General features: G+C 49.2%; 1 protein-coding gene across 1 annotated transcript in view; it reads right to left on the bottom strand.

Annotated features, from left to right (window-relative positions):
- Positions 1-23,607, bottom strand: part of SPG21 (SPG21 abhydrolase domain containing, maspardin) — a 42,471-nt gene that overhangs the window by 8,280 nt on the left and 10,584 nt on the right. Inside the window, exons 2-4 of the mRNA XM_060260372.1 lie at positions 22,951-23,043; positions 3,444-3,605; positions 2,178-2,258 (exon numbers count right to left, since the gene is read on the bottom strand). Coding sequence (XP_060116355.1) covers positions 2,178-2,258; positions 3,444-3,605; positions 22,951-23,013 — 306 coding nt within the window. The 5' untranslated portion in view covers positions 23,014-23,043. The remainder of the gene's footprint in view (positions 1-2,177; positions 2,259-3,443; positions 3,606-22,950; positions 23,044-23,607) is intronic.

The following is a 23,607-nucleotide window of genomic DNA, read 5'->3' as shown; positions in this document are numbered from 1 at the left end:
CCAGTGTCATGGGTACTGGGGACCCTGCAGAAGAAACTGAGCCTGCAGAAGAAACTGTGCCCCTGCCACCTGCACCAGTGCCCCTGCCTCCTGCTGGAGAAGATCCAAGCCCCCCTGCCTCGCCCTCTCGGGTGGCTCGTGTGCGTGACCGCCTTCGTCAGGACCTCAGGGATCGGAGGAGGGCGGCACGCTCACGAGCAAGACGCTCCCTGAGCCCTGAGTTTTGAAAGGATTCTGGCCCTTCTAGGAGTGAGGATGCTTGAGTCTCAGCAGGATCCTGGCTGCCCTCTGAGTCAGCAATTAGCCCAAATGGGCAACAGACAGCAGAGGGCTCTATAGCTGTGGGCTTTGGGAGGAGGCTTTGTGGAAGCAACTAGTCACTTACCTGACCTTCTAGCATCCACTTCGGCTTTTGACTTTGGCTTCGGGACCCCCTGACTTTGGCTTTGACTTCTGGACCCCCTGACTTCGGCTTCTGAACCTCTGACCTGCGATACCTGGACTGTGATTCGGTTTTGGCGCCTTGGACCCTCTTTGCTCACCGGCTACAGACCTTGGACTGCCCCTGGACTTTGCCTGACCCGGCCCCAGCCCGTGACACCCAGCAGCCGTCGCTGTCCTCAAACAAAAGCCTGGCGGAACATCTCTGCTTTGCAGGCCCTGCGGAAATATAAAAGATCCCGCAGGGCCCTGGCGTCTTCCGGCAGAGAGTTCCACCAGGTTGGGCCAGGACTGAAAAAGTCCTGGCCCTCTTTAGGGCTGAGGATCGCCAGTAGATTTTGACCAGCAGAGCGTAGTGCTCGTCCAGGGACACAGTGGAGGAGGCAGTCCCATAGATACGTCGGTCCCAGACCGCTCAAGGCTTTAAAGCTCATAACCAAAACCTTGCATCTAACTCGGTACTCAATTGGAAGCCAGTATAACCGATGCAGCATAGGTAGAATGTCTGCAGTCCATGGCGTTCCCCTCAGGACTCGCGACGCCGCATTCTGGACCTGTTGGAGTTGCCGGGTTGAAGTCAAGGGTAGGCCAGCATAGAGCAAATTACAGTAGTCTAGCCTGGCGGTGACCGTCGCATGGATTACTGTGGCTTCTGAGTACCCAAAGCACTTCACATGCATTTATCTCAAAGTCTCACAACAGCCCCACAGGGCAGGGTAGAAGTGTTAGGCTGAGTTATGACGGGGCCAGGGACCGCCCAGTGAGTTCACAGCCAGAGATGACATATGTGGAGTCCCCAAAGCATATCTCTGGGCTGAAATCCTGAACACACGAGGGAGTCAGCAACACTGAGCTCAGTGGAAACGTAATTAAGATTGAAATGCAAATTGTTGGCAGCCGCAGAATCTGACCTAATGCCCACAAGATTAAGAAATGGCAATGTGCAAAAATGTCAAGAGGAATGGGACCGTATTTATAAATGGGTTAAAAGCAGAGGTGTCGGATCGGAGTAACCATGGGGTTTTTCCCCCTTTGCCTTTTTAGATGCTTAACTCTCTCCATCTCCCAGTGTGTATGGTTGGGTAGATGTTAGTTGTTAGATGTTAGTTTGCAGTTGATTGTTTGTACCTATCTTGTTTGTGGTTTGTGAGAGATGATTGTTTATGTATTCTCTGTCTATTTTTATTTTATTTCTTTGTCTTTTCTTTTATTTGTATTATTTCTTCTTAATAAAACTTTAAAATTCAGGAAAAAAAAAAAAGATTGAAATGCTAGCCCATTTGGCTCTCAGCGTCCGCTCAGAAACAAATCGACCGGATTTTTTGGCAGGCCGATTCCCTCTCTGACCGCTTGGCTTCTTTTGAACGCAGCAAATTACTAGCGTTGAAACCTTTTCCCCACAACAATAAAAGCAGGGACAGGAGCACTGACATTTGGTCAGTTGCTCTTTGTACGCGGCAGCTATCGTTGAACGACTCTGCATCTTCAAAACTGCTTGGTCACAGACCTGTCATAGCAGGAGATTGAGCAATTTCTATCTAGCAGCAGAAACCTAAAGAAGGAACTCAAGGGGGGGGGGGGGAGGTTCCTGAAAGCAGAAACGAAATTAATCAAAGATAACCGGGCAAATATTAACGGTTTCCCAGTTTTGGACCACTGAGTGTTATTCTGAATAAACTCTTTACACAACGTTCCTGTTGAAAGCACAGGCTATTTGTCAATCTAGGCACACTAACTTTATCCAGCTGCAGATGATCTAAGAGTTTTCGGAACCCGTCGCAGAACTCAAAGATGTCCCAGTAGACTGGATACTGCAACTAAAAGGATTGAGGGGAAAAAAGGTTAGCAAGATGGAAAGGGAGAGGCAAGTATATTTTCCCTCCACCCCCGCAACTTCAATTTTACGTCTGTATCTTCTGGCCATTTGCATCATAATTTAGGATTCAGCAGGCAACCTGAAGTACATGTTTGCATTCTAGACAGAGGCACACCCGTCTTTGTCTACTAATTCTACTGAAACCCCTTCATTTATTACAAATGCAAGGTCTGATTGTATCTGGATTTCATTTTCGCCCATCAGTCCCTAAAATATTTCAGGTTAGCTTCAGTATTAGGTGACTAGTTACAGCTGTCCTTACTCAGGAGTTACCCGACTGACAGCCTTCCACGATTTTCAGAATGATTTTCTAACAAGGACCTGTAGAACTCAGCTATGTTCTGAGCTCTCGGACTGCCCTATCCCAAGGGTTTGGTTTCTATTCCGTGAATATCACAAGCCCTGAACTCCCAATAAGGCCACGCACGTGATTGCAAATGGCCTAAGCTGGAGTAACAGAAAAAGAGTGTCAGGTCTATGACTATCTTCAATAAAAACACTCCATTTAATCAGGATTGGTGTTTTATTGTAAAGCAGGATAGTACCACTGGCAAAGCCAGTGACGAAATCAAGGTGGTTTGCAGGTGGATGAATATATATATAGAAGCAGTTAGCCGTTACACGCGCGCCTAACTTTCTGTCACGATATAAATTCAAAATACCAAATTGTTACAAGGGAGACATTCTCACAGTATAATAGTTGTTAGCAAAACACTCTAACAGATAGTAATGACCTTGACGGTCAGACAGCGTTAGGGCCTAAATACTTCCATTTTCTCAGTAAGCACTGCAGGTGTTTTAGAACAGAACAGCAAGATATCAAAACAGTACAATGGCAAGGGATCTGAGGGCGTTCCGAAAGTCTTATTCCTGAATGAAAACGGGGAGGCACATGGCGGCCTCCTCTATCAATCTTAAGTTTATTTTAAGCATTTATTGGTCACTTTTCTTCCTTAAGGGGCTCAAAGGGGCTGGCAATATGAACAAACAAAACAGAGTACATAAAAACACATAAACCCAACATTTAAATCACTCCATGCCAAGACATCAATACATATGGCTTTGAGAACATACAGCAAACCGGTTGGGTCCTCGCCATTCGAGCGGATTTCGGGGAAATACTCACGGCAATGACTCTGTAACCCCATCCTGACAGAGCTAAGATCTGCTGGAAGAAGACGTCTGCAGTGCCGCTGACGGGTGGGAGGAATATAAGGGGGCACCTGATGCTCCGCGGCCCCGCATCATAGAGCGACCACACTTTACTGTCGTCGTCATCTACGATAATCTGGAAGATAATTTAGAACATATGAAGTGACCTTTGTGTTCACGTAAGAACAGCACAGCTGGATTAGACCAGCGGTCCGCCTAGTTGGGCATCCTGTCTCACACAGCGGCCAACCAATTCCTCTGGAGGGCCAACAACACGGCACAGAGGCTAAGAGCTTTCCCTTGATGTCGCCTCCTGGCACTGGCTTTCAGAGGTTTACTGCCCATGAACGTGGAGGTTTCCTTTAGCCACCCTGGCTAGTAGCCGCTGAGAGACCTGTCCTCCCTCCCTCTGTCTAATCCCCTTTCAAAGCCATCTATGCACGTGGCCATCACCACATCCTCTGGCTGCAAATTCCACATTTGAACCACTCCTTGTGTAAAGAAATATTTCACTCAATGCACAGCAGCCAAGAAGGTCAGAGCGCCTGCTCCAGCTGCAACGCCACTGAGGATGTTCTCCGCCGCTGAGAACGAAACGTCTGGAAGAAAAACTTTCTCCAGTAGAACACGGCACTTGAGCCCGAAAGATTCTACAAACCCTAATAATATTTCCTTTGTTCATCCGGAACCTTGCCGCGCTGTGGCTACTTTTGAGACACGAAGTCTTAATTTTGCAGCTCCCTTCAGTGACACGCAACACGGTACGCACACAGCATTCGCCCCGAAGCAAGCTTGCCTTGCGTTTCCTCCTTAGAAGAACTTTGTGTGAATATTTATTGCATAGGATGCTCTTTAGGATCGGGGGGGGGGGGCAAACTTGCTGAATGCCTGAGCCACATAGAATCAACATTGAGAGCTGCAAGACATGAACATCGAATGTTTGAGAGCTGCAAGATAAAGAAGGCAGGCAGGCAAATAGATGGGGAAGAGGGAGGTGGAAAGAAAGCCTAGATCCCATGGGAGAAATATAAAGAAAGCACCTTTAAAACCAACGAGTGCTAATGTTTTTTTTTAAAAGATCTTCAATTGCGTTTGTATCCTTTACAAAGTTTATATCGCTGCCCCATGGCGCAGAGTGTTAAAGCTGCAGTACTGCAGTCTTAAGCGCTGCTCACGACCTGAGTTCGATCCCCAGTGGAAGCTGGGTTTTCAGGTAGCCGTCTTGAGGTTGATTCAGCCTTCCATCCTTCCGAGTTAGGTAAAAGGAGTCCCCAGCTTTCTGGGGTGGAAGTGTAGATGACTGGGGAAGGTGCAGTGGTGCAGAGTGTTAAAGCTGCAGTACTGCAGTCCTAAGCTCTGCTCACGACCTGAGTTTGATCCCCAGCAGAATCTGGGTTTTCAGGTAGCCGGCTAGAGGTTGATTCAGCCTTCCATCCTTCCGAGGTCGGTAAAATGAGTCCCCAGCTTGCTGGGGGGAAAGTGTAGAGGACTGGGGAAGGTGCAGTGGTGCAGAGTGTTAAAGCTGCAGTACTGCAGTCCTAAGCTCTGCTCACGACCTGAGTTCGATCCCCAGTGGAAGCTGGGTTTTCAGGTAGCCGGCTCGAGGTTGACTCAGCCTTCCATCCTTCCGAGGTTGGTAAAAGGAGGACCCAGCTTGCTGGGGGGAAAGTGTAGCTGACTGGGGAAGGCAATGGCAAACCACCCTGTCAAAAGTCTGCTGTGAAAACGTTGTGAGAGCAACGTCACCCCAGAGTCAGAGATGACTGGTGCTTGCACAGGGGACCTTTCCTTTCCTGCCTAATCTTCAATAGGAACACACATGGCCTGGCCCGACTTGGCCCAACAAGGTCTCATTTATGTCAGACCTGGCCCTCACAACAAATGCTCTAAGCTGAGTTAACTCAGGGAAATGACCCCAAAGCAAACTAATTTATGCAGCAGCTCACAACATTAATGCCAGGAGCTCCTGAAGAGGACTCCACAGGTTAGAGGGAGCACTGCTGGCGATACATCTTGTGCGAGTGGAAATGCAAAACGAAATGCAGTCGAGTTCCTTTCGAAAAAGGGCCACTTTGCAATCACTGCCCTGCATCTGCGCAAGAACTCTTGCGTGAGTGGAAGTGCTCTGTGGGATCCAAGCCCATTCTCTTCGTGACTTTTCTTTGCAAGCAGTGTAACGCTTTGAATGCAACCTCAACTCCCAGCTTCTGACGCTTCTGTCGCCAGCCTACCCATGGCTGCAGGCAGAACTGCAGTTGTGAAACCAAATCGGGCTGTTGGCTTTTTTTTAAAAACCTGAAAGCAGTTTTATAACTAAAGCCGCACGCGGTATTTGTGCATAATCCCCCATTATCTTTTAAGATCCCTTCTTGTAAATCAAGAGATGATAAATTATCTGATACCCATTTTGGATTGGAAGAAAAAGCATTAAGAGTGTAATTTTCTTCCTTCCACTCTGCCAAAGCTGCTATTAGTCCCATGTCCGGTCTATCCAAATGCACTGTTTTGTTTTCTTAATGGTCATGAGAGTAAAACGTACTGTGCGTGTGTGTGCCTGAGGTACGAAAGCAGGCAAGGAGGCCAATCATGTGAGCCGCAGGACTTTCTGCTTTGGAGCCAGTCCAATTCTTAGATAATAGATGGAAGGAAACCGCAGATATTTCAAGGCCTCGCTCAGCCTTTCCCTGCCCCCAAATTGCCTCGATCATGAGATGGAAACCATATTTTGGTGAGGGGGAGGAACGTATCTGCCCTTCAAGGTTCAGAGGAAAAGTGATACGCAGCTGCCTTCCTCTTTCGCAATTGCAATTCTGCAACCAGAAAATCTGTAAGACTCTCCTAAATCCAGTCTAGCAAAATGCCGAGGCGAATCATTTGGGATTTAAGAAATAACCTGTTAGCAAATGCCATGGTCTTACACGTCCAGAAAACACCAAATCTCTCCCTTGTGTAATGAAAACAATGTACTAAATATCTCCAACACATAAATAACAAGATGCTAAATATCTCCAACACATAAAAACATAAAACACTAGTATTACTTTTGAGAAAAATTCAAAATACACACCCTGTTGCCAATAAATACAATACAGAATAACATAAACCAAACCACCAAGTTCCATTACAGTTCCAGGCTTCCAAGGAATATGTAAAGACTTATATAACACTCAAAGGTGATAAAAATATATTCTCCAACTGTGCATAAAGTATGTTCTCGATGGAATTTCAATCGTTATGTTTCCTGTTTCGATTAATATCTTCGTCAAGAGATGCACATATGAATAACTAAAGGCCTTTACTCTGAGGCTCTCTGAACCATATGTCAGCTTCAAAAGTATTTATTTTAATATTGCTTATCTCTGGAGCCTTACAGCCTCTGTAATATTCGCGACTTCGTGGTAAATACTTCATGCTGGTCCAGTAGCTACTCCTTGGGGCTCTTCAGCTTGGAGAAATGTCGACTGCGGGGTGACACGATAGAGGTTTACAAGATTATGCATGGGATGGAGAAAGTAGAGAAAGAAGCACTTTTCTCCCTTTCGCACAATACAAGAACTCGTGGGCATTCGATGAAATTGCTGAGCAGTCAGGTTAAAACGGATAAAAGGAAGTACTTCTTCACCCAAAGGGTGATTAACATGTGGAATTCACTGCCACAGGAGGTGGTGGCGGCCACAAGTATAGCCACCTTCAAGAGGGGTTTAGATAAAAATATGGAGCACAGGTCCATCAGTGGCTATTAGCCACAGTGTGTATGTGTGTGTGTGTGTGTGTGTGTATTTTGGCCACTGTGTGACACAGAGTGTTGGACTGGATGGGCCATTGGCCTGATCCAACATGGCTTCTCTTATGTTCTTATGAGTAATCAGGTACAGTGAGCAGAGTTTGGTGTAGTGGTTAAGTGCGCGGATTCTTATCTGGGAGAACTGGGTTTGATTCCCCACTCCTCCACTTGCAGCCGCTGGAATGGCCTTGGGTCAGCCATAGCTCTCGTAGGAGTTGTCCTTGAAAGGGCAGCTGCTGTGAGAGCCCTCTCAGCCCCACCCACCTCACAGGGTGTCTATTGTGGAGAGGGGGGGGGGAGGTAAAGGAGATTGTGACCGCTCTGAGATTCAGAGTATAGGGCGGGATATAAATCCAATATTTTCTTCTTCAGAGCGACATATAGCATTCTAAACCACTGCCTACCAGCTATATGTAGCTCTGCTCACTGTACCTGATTCCTCGTCTGAAGAAGTGTGCTTAGAGCACACGAAAGCTTACATCCTGAATAAAACTTTGTTGGTCTTAAAGGTGCCACTCGACTCCTACTTTGTTCTACAAATTTTGTTAGTCTTTAAGTTGCTCTCTTCTGCTGCTACAGACAGACACAGTGACCCAGGCCATCTTGATCTACAAACAAGCACCTCCAAAACATACTGTCATTAACAGCCTTGCTCAGGTGTTGCTAACAGAGGGCCGTGGCTTCCACGACTGAGTCCGTCTATCTCATGTTGGGTCTTTCTGCTTTCCTGCTGCCTTCAACTTTCCTTAGGATTATTGTCTTTTCCAGTGACAGCAGCTGACTTTAATAAAAAGAGGACGCAAAAACGCTTCCCCATATTGATATATTTTCTGCATGTCATTCTGAACCACTATTTTAAACAATGGGCTCCCCAAAAAAGAACATCAAGTGCTTTGTTCTTATTAATTATACTGAAGCGCCATCTGTCTGTGCTTTATCCAAGCAGACGCAGGGGAATAAATCCCATTTTGTAGCACAATCCAGCAGCAGGACAGGAAAACAGAGCTCTGTATTTTCAGTTATGTAATACTCGGTGAAATCTGCATAGTAACCAATGCACGGCGAAATCCTCACCCTCTTTCGACACCACAGACATTGAATAAAAGCGATGGCGAAGAAAAACATGGGCACAACCTACGCATACAGCTCCACTTGATTCATGCCATGTCAATACAGCTAGAAACAGCTGCGCAAATTCCGGCTGTCTTTGGCCCTGCTCCCATAACCCCTCTATTGACGCTGCAAGGAAAGTACTCACGAGTCCTTAGAGAGGTTGGCTAGACAGCTGGAGTTGAGAAAAGAGATGTAATTGAGGGAGCACGTAGGAAAAAACCGCACGCTGCTAGAACTTTGTGGTCAGTTATTTTAACAAAAAAAACCCTCCACACTCCCCTAAAACCCGAAGGAGGGCTGTAAGCCAGAAATCTAATACCAGAAGAACCGCTGAACAGTCTTCGTGTTTCTTGATGCATTAACAGAATCAAGAACATTTTGCTGAGGACAACTGTAGAAGAGACGCACTGAACAGTCGCGTGGAAGCAGATACGCTTAGCTGGAAACATGCCTTGCACACCACCCACGTTTGTCATGGGGAGGGGGCAGGGGGAGAGATCTCCAAAACTTTTGCCTGTACTTCTCACACAGTGACTGCACACTCACAATAGCGCATGAAAAGGCCCAACTTTTTGCACAGGTGACAGACAGTAACGTAGATAGCACCAGTAATGTTCATATCGCCATGTGGCCACAGGAAACATAGCTGCCTGAATTGTATCAGAGTTGAACAAAGACGATAACCTTACAGCCCTGTATGGCCCAGAAACAACATACCTTAAGGGCCGCCTCCTCCTATATAAACCTGCCCATCCAATTCAGCCATCTTCAGAGGCCCTGCTTCAGTTCCCCCCCCCCCAAAAAAAAAAAAAAAATCTGAGGCCAGACAGATGGAGACCCAAGAAAGGGTCTTCTTAGTCATGGCACCAAAACTCTGGAACTCCCTCCCGAGAGATTTGTCTGTCTCCCTCTATCAGTGTCTTCCGCCAGTGGGTGAAGACTTTTGTTTTGTTAGTGATAGGCCAGAAAACGATGACTGGCCCTCCTCTCTGGTTCTGGTGTTGTACGTTTATGTGTTTCTAATGAATAACTTTAAAAGCTGCTTTTCATTCAGATGTTTGAATGTTTTCATAGGTTCAGGTGGGTAGCACACAAAATCCAGCTGTGTGCACAGGAAAGCTTATACCCAGAATTAACCTTTGTTGGTCTTAAAAGTGCCACTGGACTCACACTTTGTTTTAATGTTTTCACGTTTGCCACCCTGGGGACCCTAATCAGGTAAAAAGTTGGCATAAAAATGTTTTAAACAAACTAATAAATAGATCCATTAAGCTGACTCCATGTTAGAGACACAGCCCTTCCAGAGAGCCAGTTTGGAGTAGCGGTTAAGTGTGCAGACTGTTATCTGGGAGAACCAGGTTTGATTCTCCACTCCTCCCCTTGCAGCTACTGGAATGGCCTTGGGTCAGCCATTGCTCTCGTAGGAGTTGTCCTTGAAAGGGCAGCTGCTGTGAGAGCTCTCTCAGCCCCACCCACCTCACAGGGTGTCTGTTGTAGGGGAAGAAGGTAAAGGAAATTGTAAGCCACTCTGAGACCGATTCAGAGAGAAGGGCGGGGTATCAATCTACGGTCTTCTTCCTCCTCCTCAATGTCACATCTTATAAACGAACAGAATAAAGCAGCTCACGGTGGCTTGTGGCACAAACCAAATATGAAAAGGCATTTCTGTGCATTTCGGAAGGGATCGGTCTATTGAAAGCATTCTGTTGCAAGCCTCATGCCTCTGGGCAGAAAGCACAATGCTGGCAATGAGCCAGCTTATGCGAACTCAGTTTATGAATTTGCAAAGGGATGCTAAAGATGCCCACAACATTCCGCATCTCCAGATCGTGTTCCAAGCCCTCCCACCAAGTCTCATGCTTCTCCCAGCCCCGCAAGGAGCCCCTGAAATATTTCACCAAAGAGGCAGCTCACACATAACCACTGGCACCTTTAAGACCAACATCTTTTTCAAGGTATGAGCTTTTGTGTGCATGCACACTCCCTCAGATACAAGTGTGCATGCACACGAAAGCTCATACCTTGAATAAAACTTGGTTGGTCTTAAAGGTGCCTGACTGGACTCAAAACTTTGTTCTGCTGCTTCAGACCAAGATGGCTACCCACCTGGATCTAGCCTGGAAAAGTTTCTGAGAGCCAGTTTGGTGTAGTGATTAAGTGTGCGGACTGTTATCTGGGAGAACCAGGTTTGATTCCCCACTCCTCCACGTGCAGCTGGAATGGCCTTGGGTTAGCCATAGCTCTCACAGAGCTGTCCTTGAAAGGGCAGCTTCTGGGAGAGCTCTCTCACAGGGTGTCTGTTGTGGTGGGGGGGAGAAGATGCAGGAGATTGTAAACTGCTCTGAGTCTCTAATTCAGAGAGAAGGGTGGGGTATAAATCTGCAGTCTTCTTCTGCAGAGAGCCAGTTTGGTGTAGTGGTTAAGTGTGCGGACTTTTATCTGGGAGAACCGGGTTTGATTCCCCACTCCTCCACTTGCACCTGCTAGCATGGCCTTGGGTCAGCCATAGCCCTGGCAGAGGTTGTCCTTGAAAGGGCAGCTGCTGTGAGAGCCCTCTCCAGCCCCACCCACCTCACAGGGTGTCTGTTGTGGGGGCGGAAGGTAAAGGAGATTGTGAGCCGCTCTGAGACTCTTCGGAGTGGAGGGCGGGATATAAATCCAATATCTTCTTCTTCTTCTCAAAAGCTCTGTATGGGACTAAGAATAGCGGTCTGTGTTCCTGACCTTCTGTCCTTTCTTAAGAGTGGAGGAGGGCTGGCTTCCAATGCACTCAGCAGCTCTCAAGACCAACCTTTCGCTACCAGTCTCACTGTGTGTTAGCCGACCCTTAGCAGGGACTGGCACGACATGCAGAAGCTTGGGTATCTTACGATCCACAAATGCAGCCTGCTAGCTCCGGCAGCCCACACTACAGACTGATATAAATTGAGCACGCCTGCCCCTTTCAGAGACTTCCAAAGCTTGCCAGAAGGAAACGCGATCAGTGGTCCTCCTTTAATGCCTGCAACGCTTAACGTGAAAACCCACCTATCTCGATTATTCAATCTCTTGAAAGTTAACAGTAAACAACAGCAACAAAACCCCTTGTTGTCTCAGCTGGAATCTGACTCCAAGAAAAGCAAACGCTTGCAGAAAATCATACCGCAGGGTCATAACGATTCCTTGTAAGAATTATAAAACACAACAGGCGTCTCTTAAACAGAAAACCATGCATGGATCAGAGATTTAAACTTTAAAAAGGCATTCCGATCATATTCACGGGAGGAAGAAGCTGGGAGCTAGCTGGCCATCAAAAGCAAGAGCGCTCCTGGTTTAAGTAGTCAGAAACAGCCAGATCAAAATTAAGAAGAAGATAGAAGATATTGGATTTATATCCCGCCCTCCACTCCAAAGAGTCTCAGAGCAGCTCACAATCTCCTTTCCCTTCCTCCCCCACAACAGACACCCTGTGAGGTAGATGAAGATGAAGATATTGGATTTATATCCCGCCCTCCACTCCGAAGAGTCAAAGAGTGGCTCACAATCTCCTTTCCCTTCCTCCCCCACAACAGACACCCTGTGAGGTAGATGAAGATATTGGATTTATATCCCGCCCTCCACTCCGAAGAGTCTCAGAGTGGCTCACAATCTCCTTTCCCTTCCTCCCCCACAACAGACTCCCTGTGAGGTAGACGAAGATATTGGATTTATATCCCGCCCTCCACTCAGAAGAGTCTCAGAGCGGCTCACAATCTCCTTTCCCTCCCCCCCGCCCCACAACAGACACCCTGTGAGGTGGGTGGGGCTGGAGAGGGCCCTCACAGCAGCTGCCCTTTCAAGGACAACCTCTGCCAGAGCTATGGTTGACCCAAGGCCATTCCAGCAGGTGCAAGTGGAGGAGTGGGGAATCAAACCCGGTTCTCCCAGATAAGAGTCCGCACACTAAACCACTACACCAAACTGGCTCTATCAAGAGAACGCTATCAGGGCTTATAAATAGTCCTAAAACCACTGAATCCACAGTAATCTCACCCTCTTTGCTCCCCTTGCTCATTCGACAATACATTCAGCCCAGATCTCAAAGTCCAGCTTGGCACTCACATGACCAATCCGCTTAAGCGCCTTACTGCCGCATTCCCGGGGCTGGCCACCAGGACACGACAGAACGGAGACTGGCATGGAAGGCTCTGCTCAACTAATCGGGATGGAAGTACTGAACACCCAGCCACCCCTGAGCTTATCCCACAACTGTGAGGCATACGGAACTTTAAGGGTTTGGAGGGAAGCGGAGAGACGGGGGCGATCTTTGCAACACTGAGCCTGACCTGGATGGCCAAAGCTAGACTGATCTCATCAGCTTAAGACCACCAGGAAATACCAGGGTCATGCCAGAGGTAGGCAATGGCCTGAACATCTCTTGCCTTCAAAACCCTACAGGGTTACAATAAGTCAATTGCAACTTCATGACATTTTTTACCACCAAAAACGGAGGGCCCCTGGTCACTGTATCCTCTAGAACAGGGATCCCCAACCCCCGGTCCATGGACCGGTACCGGTCCGTGGCCTGTTAGTAACCAGGCCTCGAGTTGTATAATTATTTCATTATATATTACAATGTAGTGATAATAATAAGATGATGACATTGGATTTATATCCCACCCTCCACTCCGAATCTCAGAGCGGCTCACAATCTCCTTACCTCCCCCCCCCTCCACAACAGACACCCTGTGAGTTGGCTGGGGCTGAGGGAGCTCTCCCAGAAGCTGCCCTTTCAAGGCCAGAGTCTCAGCAGCTCACAATCTCCTTTACCTCCCCACCCCCGCTCCACAACAGACACCCTGTGAGTTGGCTGGGGCTGAGAGAGCTCCCCCAGAAGCTGCCCTTCCTACGAAAGCCATGGCTGACCCAAGGCCATTCCAGCAGCTGCAAGTGGAGGAGTGGAGAATCCAACCCGGTTCTCCCAGATAAGAGTCCACATACTTAACGACCACACCAAACTAATAGAAATAAAGTGCACGATTGTATCATTCCAAAACCATCCCCCCTCTCCCCCCTCGGTTCGTGGAAAAACTCTTCCAAAAAACCGGTCCTTGGTGCCAAAAAGGCTGGGGCCGGCTGCTCTAGAACCCATCCTCAAGTTACAGTAAAGGCCAGAAAGTGGTGGCAGCCCATGCTCTCCAACAGTTCATCTCGCCTCTGCTTCATGAGGAAGGTCTGTGGAATGAGAACATGTGTGCTCTTGCTTCTGGCACCCAAGACCTGTCTATTCAATGTATAACTTAATGTATAACTTAAATGTTGTTTTAAATTACCTTATATTGTATATTTTATATTGTATAATTTTATCGAACTCTTGTCAGCCGCCCTGAGCCTGCCTAGGCGGGGAGGGCGGGATATAAATAAAATTTATTATTATTATTATTATTATTATTTGCTTTTGCCCATCCCTACTGGGGGAAGCACAGCCCATACGGTGCCTACCAAGGCCTTTTGTGGAAAAGGCTCTCCTCCCTCCAAAACAAGGTCAGTCGTCCAAATGCAGCTGCTGAGTCAGACAATAACTACCCTGCTATCCTGCTATTTAGCATAAGATACTCTTTCACCTAGATTTTCAAAAAGCACCATTAAAACAATGTGGTTTCCCCCCACCCCACCTCCCCTGCCACACAGGAGTTCTTCGCAATAAGACAATTTAGGATGATCAGCGGGACCTTAAGCAAGCCAGAACCTCATGATAGAACAACATTCGACGCAGGAAAGGTGAGCCTGTAGTCATTCAAGAGCACGCAAGAAGAATATGACTGTTGATATTTGCTCCTGTTTTGGGCTCGGGTAACTAACCTCCGACAGGAAGCAAACTTAACACAGGTCTCTCCAAACACAAAGTTTGACACACGTGGCTTTTTGAAGGTTCCTATTCCAAAAAGTTGTGTCCCATCCACCTGTTTCTAAATGAAGCAACATAAACCACGCAACTCAGGGGCCCCCAATGTGGTACCCACTGGCACCATGGTGCCTGCTAACACCTTTCCTGGTGCCTGCCAAGCCTTTGTAGAAACTGGGCAAGGCCAGGTGGGGCTTTGGTGCCAGTTTAGTGTAGTGGTTAAATGTGCAGGGGGGGGTGGTGGGGGGTGGGCTCCCTCTGGGAATCCTACCCCCCCAGGGAAAGTGCATGCGCAATACATAGCCTCTCCTCTCCCGGTGTAGTGAACGCCGCGTGGTCACTGTCTGGCTATGCCTGGCAGATGGTCACTGCAATGGCCTCTCCTGCATTACTGCATCCGTAGCAACACCTTCTCGCTGGTCCCCCCCGTTTTCACAGAGTTTGCTACGTCATGGTGCGACCGAATTGTCCGGCGGTATAACCGGATGGGCAGGCTGGGCCCACCAACCTCGTCAGCCTAAGAGAAGGAAAACTCTAACATCAAACCCGGGCAGATAGAGCTCGTTAATGTAACACCTACCACCTGGAGGACTCACTGCCGGCGTCCCGGCTTACTGGGCCATGGCAGATGACCCCCAGGTGAAAGGGTGGAGCCAGTACCGCGCACACTGCGCTTCACCTAAAAAATTCCTCTGCGCAGGCCTGAAGGGCATATCCACACACACAACCCACAACGCATCAAGTCCTGCAGCGATAGGCAAGGGGCGAAACGGCAGGTGGAAGGTGCCACTGGAAGCCGCAGTCCCGATCCTGCATGTAGGCGGTTCAGGATATTGGTCGCCTGATGCTAACCCGGAGACGAAAGCATCTTTCGGCAGCACCCTGAACGACCAAGCAGCCTTATCTAGGGACAGCACTGCTTGCTCCACACGGAGAGGGGCCTAGAAAAGGTGGCCTAAACAAAGCTCGTCTCCCCCACCCCAGTTGGCTAGCCGCGGTCAACGGGCATCCTTACTTGCGGTCGAAAAATAACAACAAAGAAAAGGCATGCACCTGCCTCACAAAGTGTGCAAAGACTAAAGCTTGCATGTTGGAACATCAGAACCATGCTTGACACAGTAGGCAGTGGTCGCCCTGAACGACGCTCTGCTCTAGTTGCCCACGAACTTCTCAGGTTGAATATCGACATAGCAGCTCTCAGTGAGGTCCGTTTCCCTGAGGAAGGTAGTCTTCAAGAACACGGTGCTGGCTATACCCTCTACTGGTCAGGTAAGTCAAAGGCTGAGAGCCGCCTTTCTGGCGTTGGCTTCATGGTCAGGAACTCCATTGCCTCCAAACTCGAAAACCTTCCAACCGGTCACTCAGATCGCATCATGTCCATGCGCCTCCCACTTCAAAACAAGCAGCATGCAACACTCTTCAGTGTGTATGCCCCAACCCTTCAAGCAGATCCTGCAGAAAAGAACAAGTTCTATGCTGATCTACGCAACCTCGTACGGAAGACCCCTACAGAGGACAAGGTGATCATCCTTGGCGACTTCAATGCCAGAGTAGGTAAAGACTCGGAAGCCTGGAAAGGAGTACTTGGCAAACACGGCATTGGCAACTGCAATGACAACGGGCGCCTCCTGCTAGAATTCTGCATGGAGCACCAGCTCACCATCACCAACACTATCTTCCAGCAGAAGAACAGTCTGAAGACAACCTGGATGCACCCACGGTCCAAGCATTGGCACCTTATCGACTACATTCTGGTGCGCCAGAGAGACCTTCGAGATGTCTTACACACCCGAGTAATGCCCAGCGCAGAATGTCATACGGATCATCGTCTTGTACGCTGCAATCTCCGTCTTCACTTTAAACCCACACCCAGGAGAGGAGGTATCCCTTGGAGGAAGTTTCAGGTTGGCAGCCTTCAGTCAGCCGAAGTTAAAGCTGCCTTCCAGGCAAAACTCCAGTCAAGAATTGAGGACCTCAGTTGCCCCACAGACCCTTCTCCAGAAGCACTCTGGGAACACCTAAAAACTACCGTCCTGCAGATCTCTGAAGAAGTCCTCGGGTTCTCCACAAGGAAGAACAAGGACTGGTTTGATGAGAACAATCAAGAGATCCAAGAATTACTGGCAAAAAAGAGATCTGCCTACCAAGCACATCTTGCTCAGCCCTCCTGTCCTGGGAAAAAAGCAACCTTTCGCGCTGCATGTAGCAACCTCCAGCGCAAGCTTCGAGACATTCAGAACGAGTGGTGGACCAAGCTCGCAGAGAGAACCCAGCTGTGTGCAGACACTGGTGATTTAAGAGGGTTCTACGAAGCCCTGAAGGCAGTATATGGTCCATCATATCAGGCTCAGAGTCCCTTGCATAGTGCAGACGGCCAAGTGCTCCTCACAGACAAGGCATCCATACTGAACCGGTGGTCGGAGTATTTTCAGGTTCTCTTCAGTGCCAACCGCGTAGTTCAAGATTCAGCAATCCACCTCACCCCACTTCAACCGGTGAAAACAGAGTTGGATGAGATCCCCACCCTAGAAGAGACTGTTAAAGCCATCAAGCAACTGAAAAGTGGCAAGGCAGCAGGAGTTGATGGAATTCCACCAGAGATCTGGAAGCATGGGGGCACAGTACTACATAGCTCACTTCACAAAGTACTTGTCACCTGCTGGGAGCAAGGCAAATTACCACAGGACTTTCGCGATGCAATCATCATCACCCTATACAAGAACAAAGGGGAAAAGTCAGACTGCTCCAACTACCGGGGGATAACCCTGCTCTCCATCGCAGGCAAAATCCTTGCCAGAATACTCCTGAACAGACTGGTGCCCACCATTGCAGAAGAACTCCTCCCAGAGAGCCAGTGCGGCTTCAGAGCTAACAGGAGCACCACCGACATGGTATTTGTTCTCAGGCAGCTCCAAGAGAAATGCAGGGAACAGAACAAGGGTCTGTATGTGACTTTTGTCGACCTTACCAAAGCTTTCGATACCGTTAGCAGGAAAGGCCTGTGGCAAATCTTGGAACGTTTAGGATGTCCCCCAAGGTTCCTCAGCATGATCATCCAGCTACACGAAGACCAGCGAGGCCAAGTCAGACACTGCAACGACCTCTCGGAGCCCTTCCCAATAGGCACAGGTGTAAAGCAAGGCTGCGTTCTCGCGCCAACTCTCTTTACGATCTTCTTTAGCATGATGCTTCAAAGAGCCGCAGTAGATCTAGATGAGGACGATGGTGTCTACATCCGCTATCGCACCGATGGCAGCCTGTTCAACCTGAGGCGACTAAAGGCACACTCCAAGACAATGGAAAAACTCATCCGAGAGCTACTGTTTGCTGATGATGCTGCACTCGTCTCCCACTCGGTATCAGCTCTGCAGCATATGACGTCCTGCTTTGCAGAGGCTGCCAAGCTATTCGGCCTAGAAGTTAGTCTGAAGAAGACAGAAGTTCTCCACCAGCCTGCACCCCAGGAAGATTATCACCCTCCCTGCATCACTGTGGGTGAATCAGTTCTGAAGACAGTCCAGCAGTTCAGCTACCTGGGGTGCATCATCTCCTCAGATGCCAAGATCGACAAGGAGATTGACAACAGGCTGGCAAAGGCAAACCGTGCATTTGGCCGACTGCACAAAAGAGTGTGGAGCAACAAGCATCTGAAAAAAGGCACAAAGATCAATGTTTACAAAGCGGTTGTGATGACAACCCTCATCTATGGCTCCGAATCGTGGGTTTTATACCGTCATCACCTGCGACTCCTTGAGCGCTTTCATCAGCGCTGCCTTCGCACCATCCTCAACATCCACTGGAGTGACTTTGTGACCAACACTGAAGTCCTCAAGCGGGCAGAGGCTACCAGCATCGAGGCACTGCTGTTGAAGACGCAGCTGCGCTGGGCAGGGCATATTTCTAGGATGGAAAACCACCGCCTTCCCAAGATTGCCCTGTATGGCGAACTCTCCACCGGCCATCGAAATAGAGGGGCACCAAAGAAGAGGTACAAGGACTCCTTGAAGAAATCCCTTAGCACCTGTCACATCAACCATCACCAGTGGTCTGACCTAGCCTCAGATCGCAAAGCATGGAGGCACACCATCCACCAGGCTGTCTCTTCCTTTGAGAACGCACGCATAGCTGGTCTTGAGGACAAAAGGAGATTGAGGAAGAATCGCACTGCTACAGGACCAACCCTAAATCAGACTTTTCCCTGCAGCCGCTGTGGCCGGACCTGCCTGTCCCACATTGGTCTTGTCAGCCACCAGCGAGCCTGCAGCAAACGTGGACTATTGCACCCTTCTTAAATCTTCGTTCGCGAAGCCAAGCCGAGAGAGAGATAAATGTGCAGACTCTTATCTGGGAGAACCAGGTTTGATTCCCCACTCCTCCGCTTGCAGCTGCTGGAATGGCCTTGGGTCAGCCAGAGCTCTCTTATCTGGAAGAACCAGGTTGGATTCCCCACTCCTCCACTTGCAGCTGCTGGAATGGCCTTGGGTCAGCCAGAGCTCTCTTATCTGGGAGAACCGGGTTGGATTCCCCACTCCTCCACTTGCAGCTGCTGGAATGGCCTTGGGTCAGCCAGAGCTCTCTTATCTGGGAGAACCGGGTTGGATTCCCCACTCCTCCACTTGCAGCTGCTGGAATGGCCTTGGGTCAGCCAGAGCTCTCTTATCTGGGAGAACCGGGTTGGATTCCCCACTCCTCCACTTGCAGCTGCTGGAATGGCCTTGGGTCAGCCAGAGCTCTCTTCTCTGGGAGAACTGGGTTTGATTCCCCACTCCTCCACTTGCAGCTGCTGGAATGGCCTTGGGTCAGCCAGAGCTCTCTTATCTGGGAGAACCGGGTTGGATTCCCCACTCCTCCACTTGCAGCTGCTGGAATGGCCTTGGGTCAGCCATAGCTCTCTTATCTGGGAGAACCAGGTTGGATAACCCACTCCTCCACTTGCAGCTGCTGGAATGGCCTTGGGTCAGCCAGAGCTCTCTTATCTGGGAGAACCGGGTTTGATTCCCCCCTCCTACACTTGCAGCTGCTGGAATGGCCTTGGGTCAGCCAGAGCTCTCTTATCTGGGAGAACCGGGTTGGATTCCCCACTCCTCCACTTGCAGCTGCTGGAATGGCCTTGGGTCAGCCAGAGCTCTCTTATCTGGGAGAACCGGGTTTGATTCCCCACTCCTCCTCTTGCAGCTGCTGGAATGGCCTTGGGTCAGCCAGAGCGCTCTTATCTGGGAGAACCGGGTTTGATTCCCCACTCCTCCACTTGCACCTACTTGAATGGCCGTGGGTCAGCCATAGCTCTCTTATCTGGGAGAACCGGGTTTGATTCCCCACTCCTCCGCTTGCAGCTGCTGGAATGGCCTTGGGTCAGCCAGAGCTCTCTTATCTGGGAGAACCGGGTTTGATTCCCCACTCCTCCGCTTGCAGCTGCTGGAATGGCCTCGGGTCAGCCAGAGCTCTCTTATCTGGGAGAACCGGGTTTGATTCCCCACTCCTCCACTTGCAGCTGCTGGAATGGCCTTGGGTCAGCCAGAGCTCTCTTATCTGGGAGAACCGGGTTTGATTCCCCACTCCTCCACCTGCAGCTGCTGGAATGGCCTTGGGTCAGCCAGAGCGCTCTTATCTGGGAGAACCGGGTTTGATTCCCCACTCCTCCACTTGCACCTACTTGAATGGCCGTGGGTCAGCCATAGCTCTCTTATCTGGGAGAACCGGGTTTGATTCCCCACTCCTCCGCTTGCAGCTGCTGGAATGGCCTTGGGTCAGCCAGAGCTCTCTTATCTGGGAGAACCGGGTTTGATTCCCCACTCCTCCGCTTGCAGCTGCTGGAATGGCCTCGGGTCAGCCAGAGCTCTCTTATCTGGGAGAACCGGGTTTGATTCCCCACTCCTCCACTTGCAGCTGCTGGAATGGCCTTGGGTCAGCCAGAGCTCTCTTATCTGGGAGAACCGGGTTTGATTCCCCACTCCTCCACCTGCAGCTGCTGGAATGGCCTTGGGTCAGCCAGAGTTCTCTTATCTGGGAGAACCGGGTTGGATTCCCCATTCCTCCACTTGCAGCTGCTGGAATGGCCTTGGGTCAGCCAGAGCTCTCTTATCTGGGAGAACCGGGTTGGATTCCCCACTCCTCCACTTGCACCTGCTGGAATGGACTTGGGACAGCCAGAGCTCTCTTATCTGGGAGAACCGGGTTTGATTCCCCACTCCTCCACTTGCAGCTGCTGGAATGGCCTTGGGTCAGCCAGAGCTCTCTTATCTGGGAGAACCGGGTTTGATTCCCCACTCCTCCACTTGCACCTGCTGGAATGGCCTTGGGTCAGCCAGAACTCTCTTATCTGGGAGAACCGGGTTTGATTCCCCCACTCCTCCACTTGCAGCTGCTGGAATGGCCTTGGGTCAGCCAGAGCTCTCTTATCTGGGAGAACCGGGTTTGATTCCCCACTCCTCCACTTGTACCTGCTGGAATGGCCTTGGGTCAGCCAGAGTTCTCTTATCTGGGAGAACCGGGTTTGATTCCCCACTCCTCCACTTGCAGCTGCTGGAATGGCCTTGGGTCAGCCAGAGCTCTCTTATCTGGGAGAACCGGGTTTGATTCCCCCCTCCTACACTTGCAGCTGCTGGAATGGCCTTGGGTCAGCCAGAGCTCTCTTATCTGGGAGAACCGGGTTTGATTCCCCACTCCTCCACTTGCAGCTGCTGGAATGGCCTTGGGTCAGCCAGAGCTCTTGCAGGAGTTATCCTTGAAAGGGCAGCTGCTGTAAGAGCTCTGTCAGCCCCATCCACCTCACAGGGTGTCTGTTGTATGTGTGTGTGTGGGGGGGGGGGAGAGAGGCAAAGGAGATTGCGACCATTCTGAGAGTCAGAGTATAGGGCAGGATATAAATCCAATATTGTCGTCATCTTCTTCTTTTGCCCTCCACCAGCAGGGCCAGAACTCCAGCAGCCCTCCCACTGTCACCCCCCAAGCACCAAGAACTAACATAAGAGAAGCCATGTTTGATCAGGCCAATGGCCCATCCAGTCCAATACTCTATAGAGTGGCCCAAATCCAGGGGCCATCAGCAGATCCGCCAGCAAGGCCAGAACTCCAGAAGTCCTCCCACTGTTGCCCCAAAGCGTCAAGAATACAGAGCACAGAGCATCACTTCCCTAGACATAAGAGAAGCCATGTCGGGTCAGGTCAATGGCCCCCCCAGTCCAACACTCTTTGTCACACAGTGCCCAAAACCCAGGTGCCATCAGGAGGTCCACCAGAGGGGGTCAAAACTCCTGAAGCCCTCCCACCGTTGCCCCACCAAGCACCAACAATACAGAGCAGCCCTGCCCCAGAGTGTGTTCTATCAATACCTTGTAGCTAACAGCCGCTGATGGACCTCTGCACCATCTTCTCTGTGAGACTGAAAGTTAGATGGGCGAGGCAGCTGGCCCCCTTCCTGGAGCGCGGCGACCTGGCAACAGTGATCTATACAATGGTCACCTCGAGGTTGGACTACTGTAATGCCCTCTACATGGGGCTGCCCCTGTACCGAACCCGGAAACTGCAGCTAGTGCAAAATGCAGCAGCCAGGCTGCTACTGGGACTGCCTCGGTGGGCACATGTGCAGTCTGGGCTGCGAGAATTGCACTGTTTACCGGGTTCGTTACAAGGTGCTGGTCATTACATTTAAAGCCCTATATGGTCAAGGACCTGCCTACCTTAGGGACCGCCTCTCTCCATATGTTCCCCAGAGAGCACTGCGATCAAGCTCAAAAAATCTTCTTGAAATCCCTGGGCCAAAAGAAACTAAATTAAAAGCTACCAGAGAACAGGTGTTCTCTGCAAAGGCCCCCCAATGGTGGAATCAATTGCCGGAAGAGGTGCAGGCCCTACGGGATCTTAACCAGTTCCGTAGGGCCTGCAAAACTGCCCTCCTCCAGCTAGCTTTTTAAGACAGAGCTCCTGATAAGATCAGGAATACCGAGCCATCTTATACGCCATTCGATTGTATTTTAATGTCATACTGTTTTATTGGTTTTATTGTTTAAATTATTAATTATATTATTTATTGTTTATCTGTATCATGGTTTTACCATGTCTTGTTAGCCGCCCTGAGCCTGCCTAGGCGGGGAGGGCGGGGTATAAATAAAAGTTTATTATTATTATTATTATTATTATTATTAAGCTGCAGCAGCCATTTTGTGGCTAGCTCCGCCTCCCTCAGCATCCATTTTGTGGCTAAGTCCACCACCATGTATCAGAATTCCAAAGCCACCCACAGTTTTTTAAAAATTGGGGACCTTTGATGTAACTGCTTGTTCTTCCACATCCCCACAGAAGCCACTGTTAGGTATAGTCTCCATCTTTTCTATTTTGTTTTTATTTTATTATAATTATTTTTTCCCAAAGCATAGCCCTTCCCCCTAAAACAAGAGCTAGCCGTTCTCATACTGAGGTTCAGATGCCAAGAGATGCTCCTCTCAGTGACTGAAATTGGATCAGAACCGGAACGCTCCATATGGAACAGCTGGAGATCAACAGCATGCATGCCACAGAATCATCGCTTAGGTCTTTACAGGTATCATAGGAAAAAGCAGAACACCAGGCTGCTCGAAGATATAAGATATTTTCCCCAGTTCTTGCTTTTTGTCCTCTCAATTTACAGGTAAAAGGTTCATACTACAGCTCCCAAAACTCTGTCATATACTCGCCCAATGGCTAGATCAGTGTCGAGACTGAGGGGAATTGAAATGGTCCTACCTTTTTCAGAGGAACCGTGCTTCTAAACCAGTTATAGTCCGGAGAGACTTTAATCTCTCCCATGATGGAGAGATGAGCCTGAGGTAAGAATACCTGAAACAGACAAAGGGAATGTTTCAGACAATGAAAGCCAATTTTAACAGCCATGCTCTTATGTATGCAAGGGACAATTTTCCAAGCAAATTTGCTTTCAGTTCACAAATATTGCTTTCTGCAAATTTCACAGTGTTAACATTGAGTTGGAAAATACCCCCAGAAGAAAAAAATCATTTAATGTGTGTGTTACAGGTAGTGTTTCTCTTTTATTTTGATCATAAATCCCAGATTGATCCCTTAAGAATGAAGCCAAGGCAACTGTTCTGCCTGGCTGTGAATTTTACATGCCAATCCAATAACTGTCATGGGGGGGGGGGGGGGGTTGTTTCAAATCAGCCTCCTCTCTAGCTCACTTAACTGTCTTGGCTTCCCATAAAGCAGGATGTACAAACCTAAACTAAAGACCCTCTCCAGAGATAGTATCCTGATTTCATTAACCATGAGGGGTGACATGATAAGAGGTTTACAAGATTATGCATGGGATAGAGAAGGTAGAGAAAAAAGTACTTTTCTCCCTTTCTCACAAAACAGGAACTCGTGGGCACTCAATGAAATTGCTGA

The sequence above is a fragment of the Heteronotia binoei genome, chromosome 19, assembly GCF_032191835.1.
Source record: "Heteronotia binoei isolate CCM8104 ecotype False Entrance Well chromosome 19, APGP_CSIRO_Hbin_v1, whole genome shotgun sequence".
In the NCBI taxonomy this organism is placed as follows: domain Eukaryota; kingdom Metazoa; phylum Chordata; class Lepidosauria; order Squamata; family Gekkonidae; genus Heteronotia; species Heteronotia binoei.
Note: the sequence above shows the minus strand (reverse complement) of the source record. Positions and strands in the feature narration are given on the sequence as shown.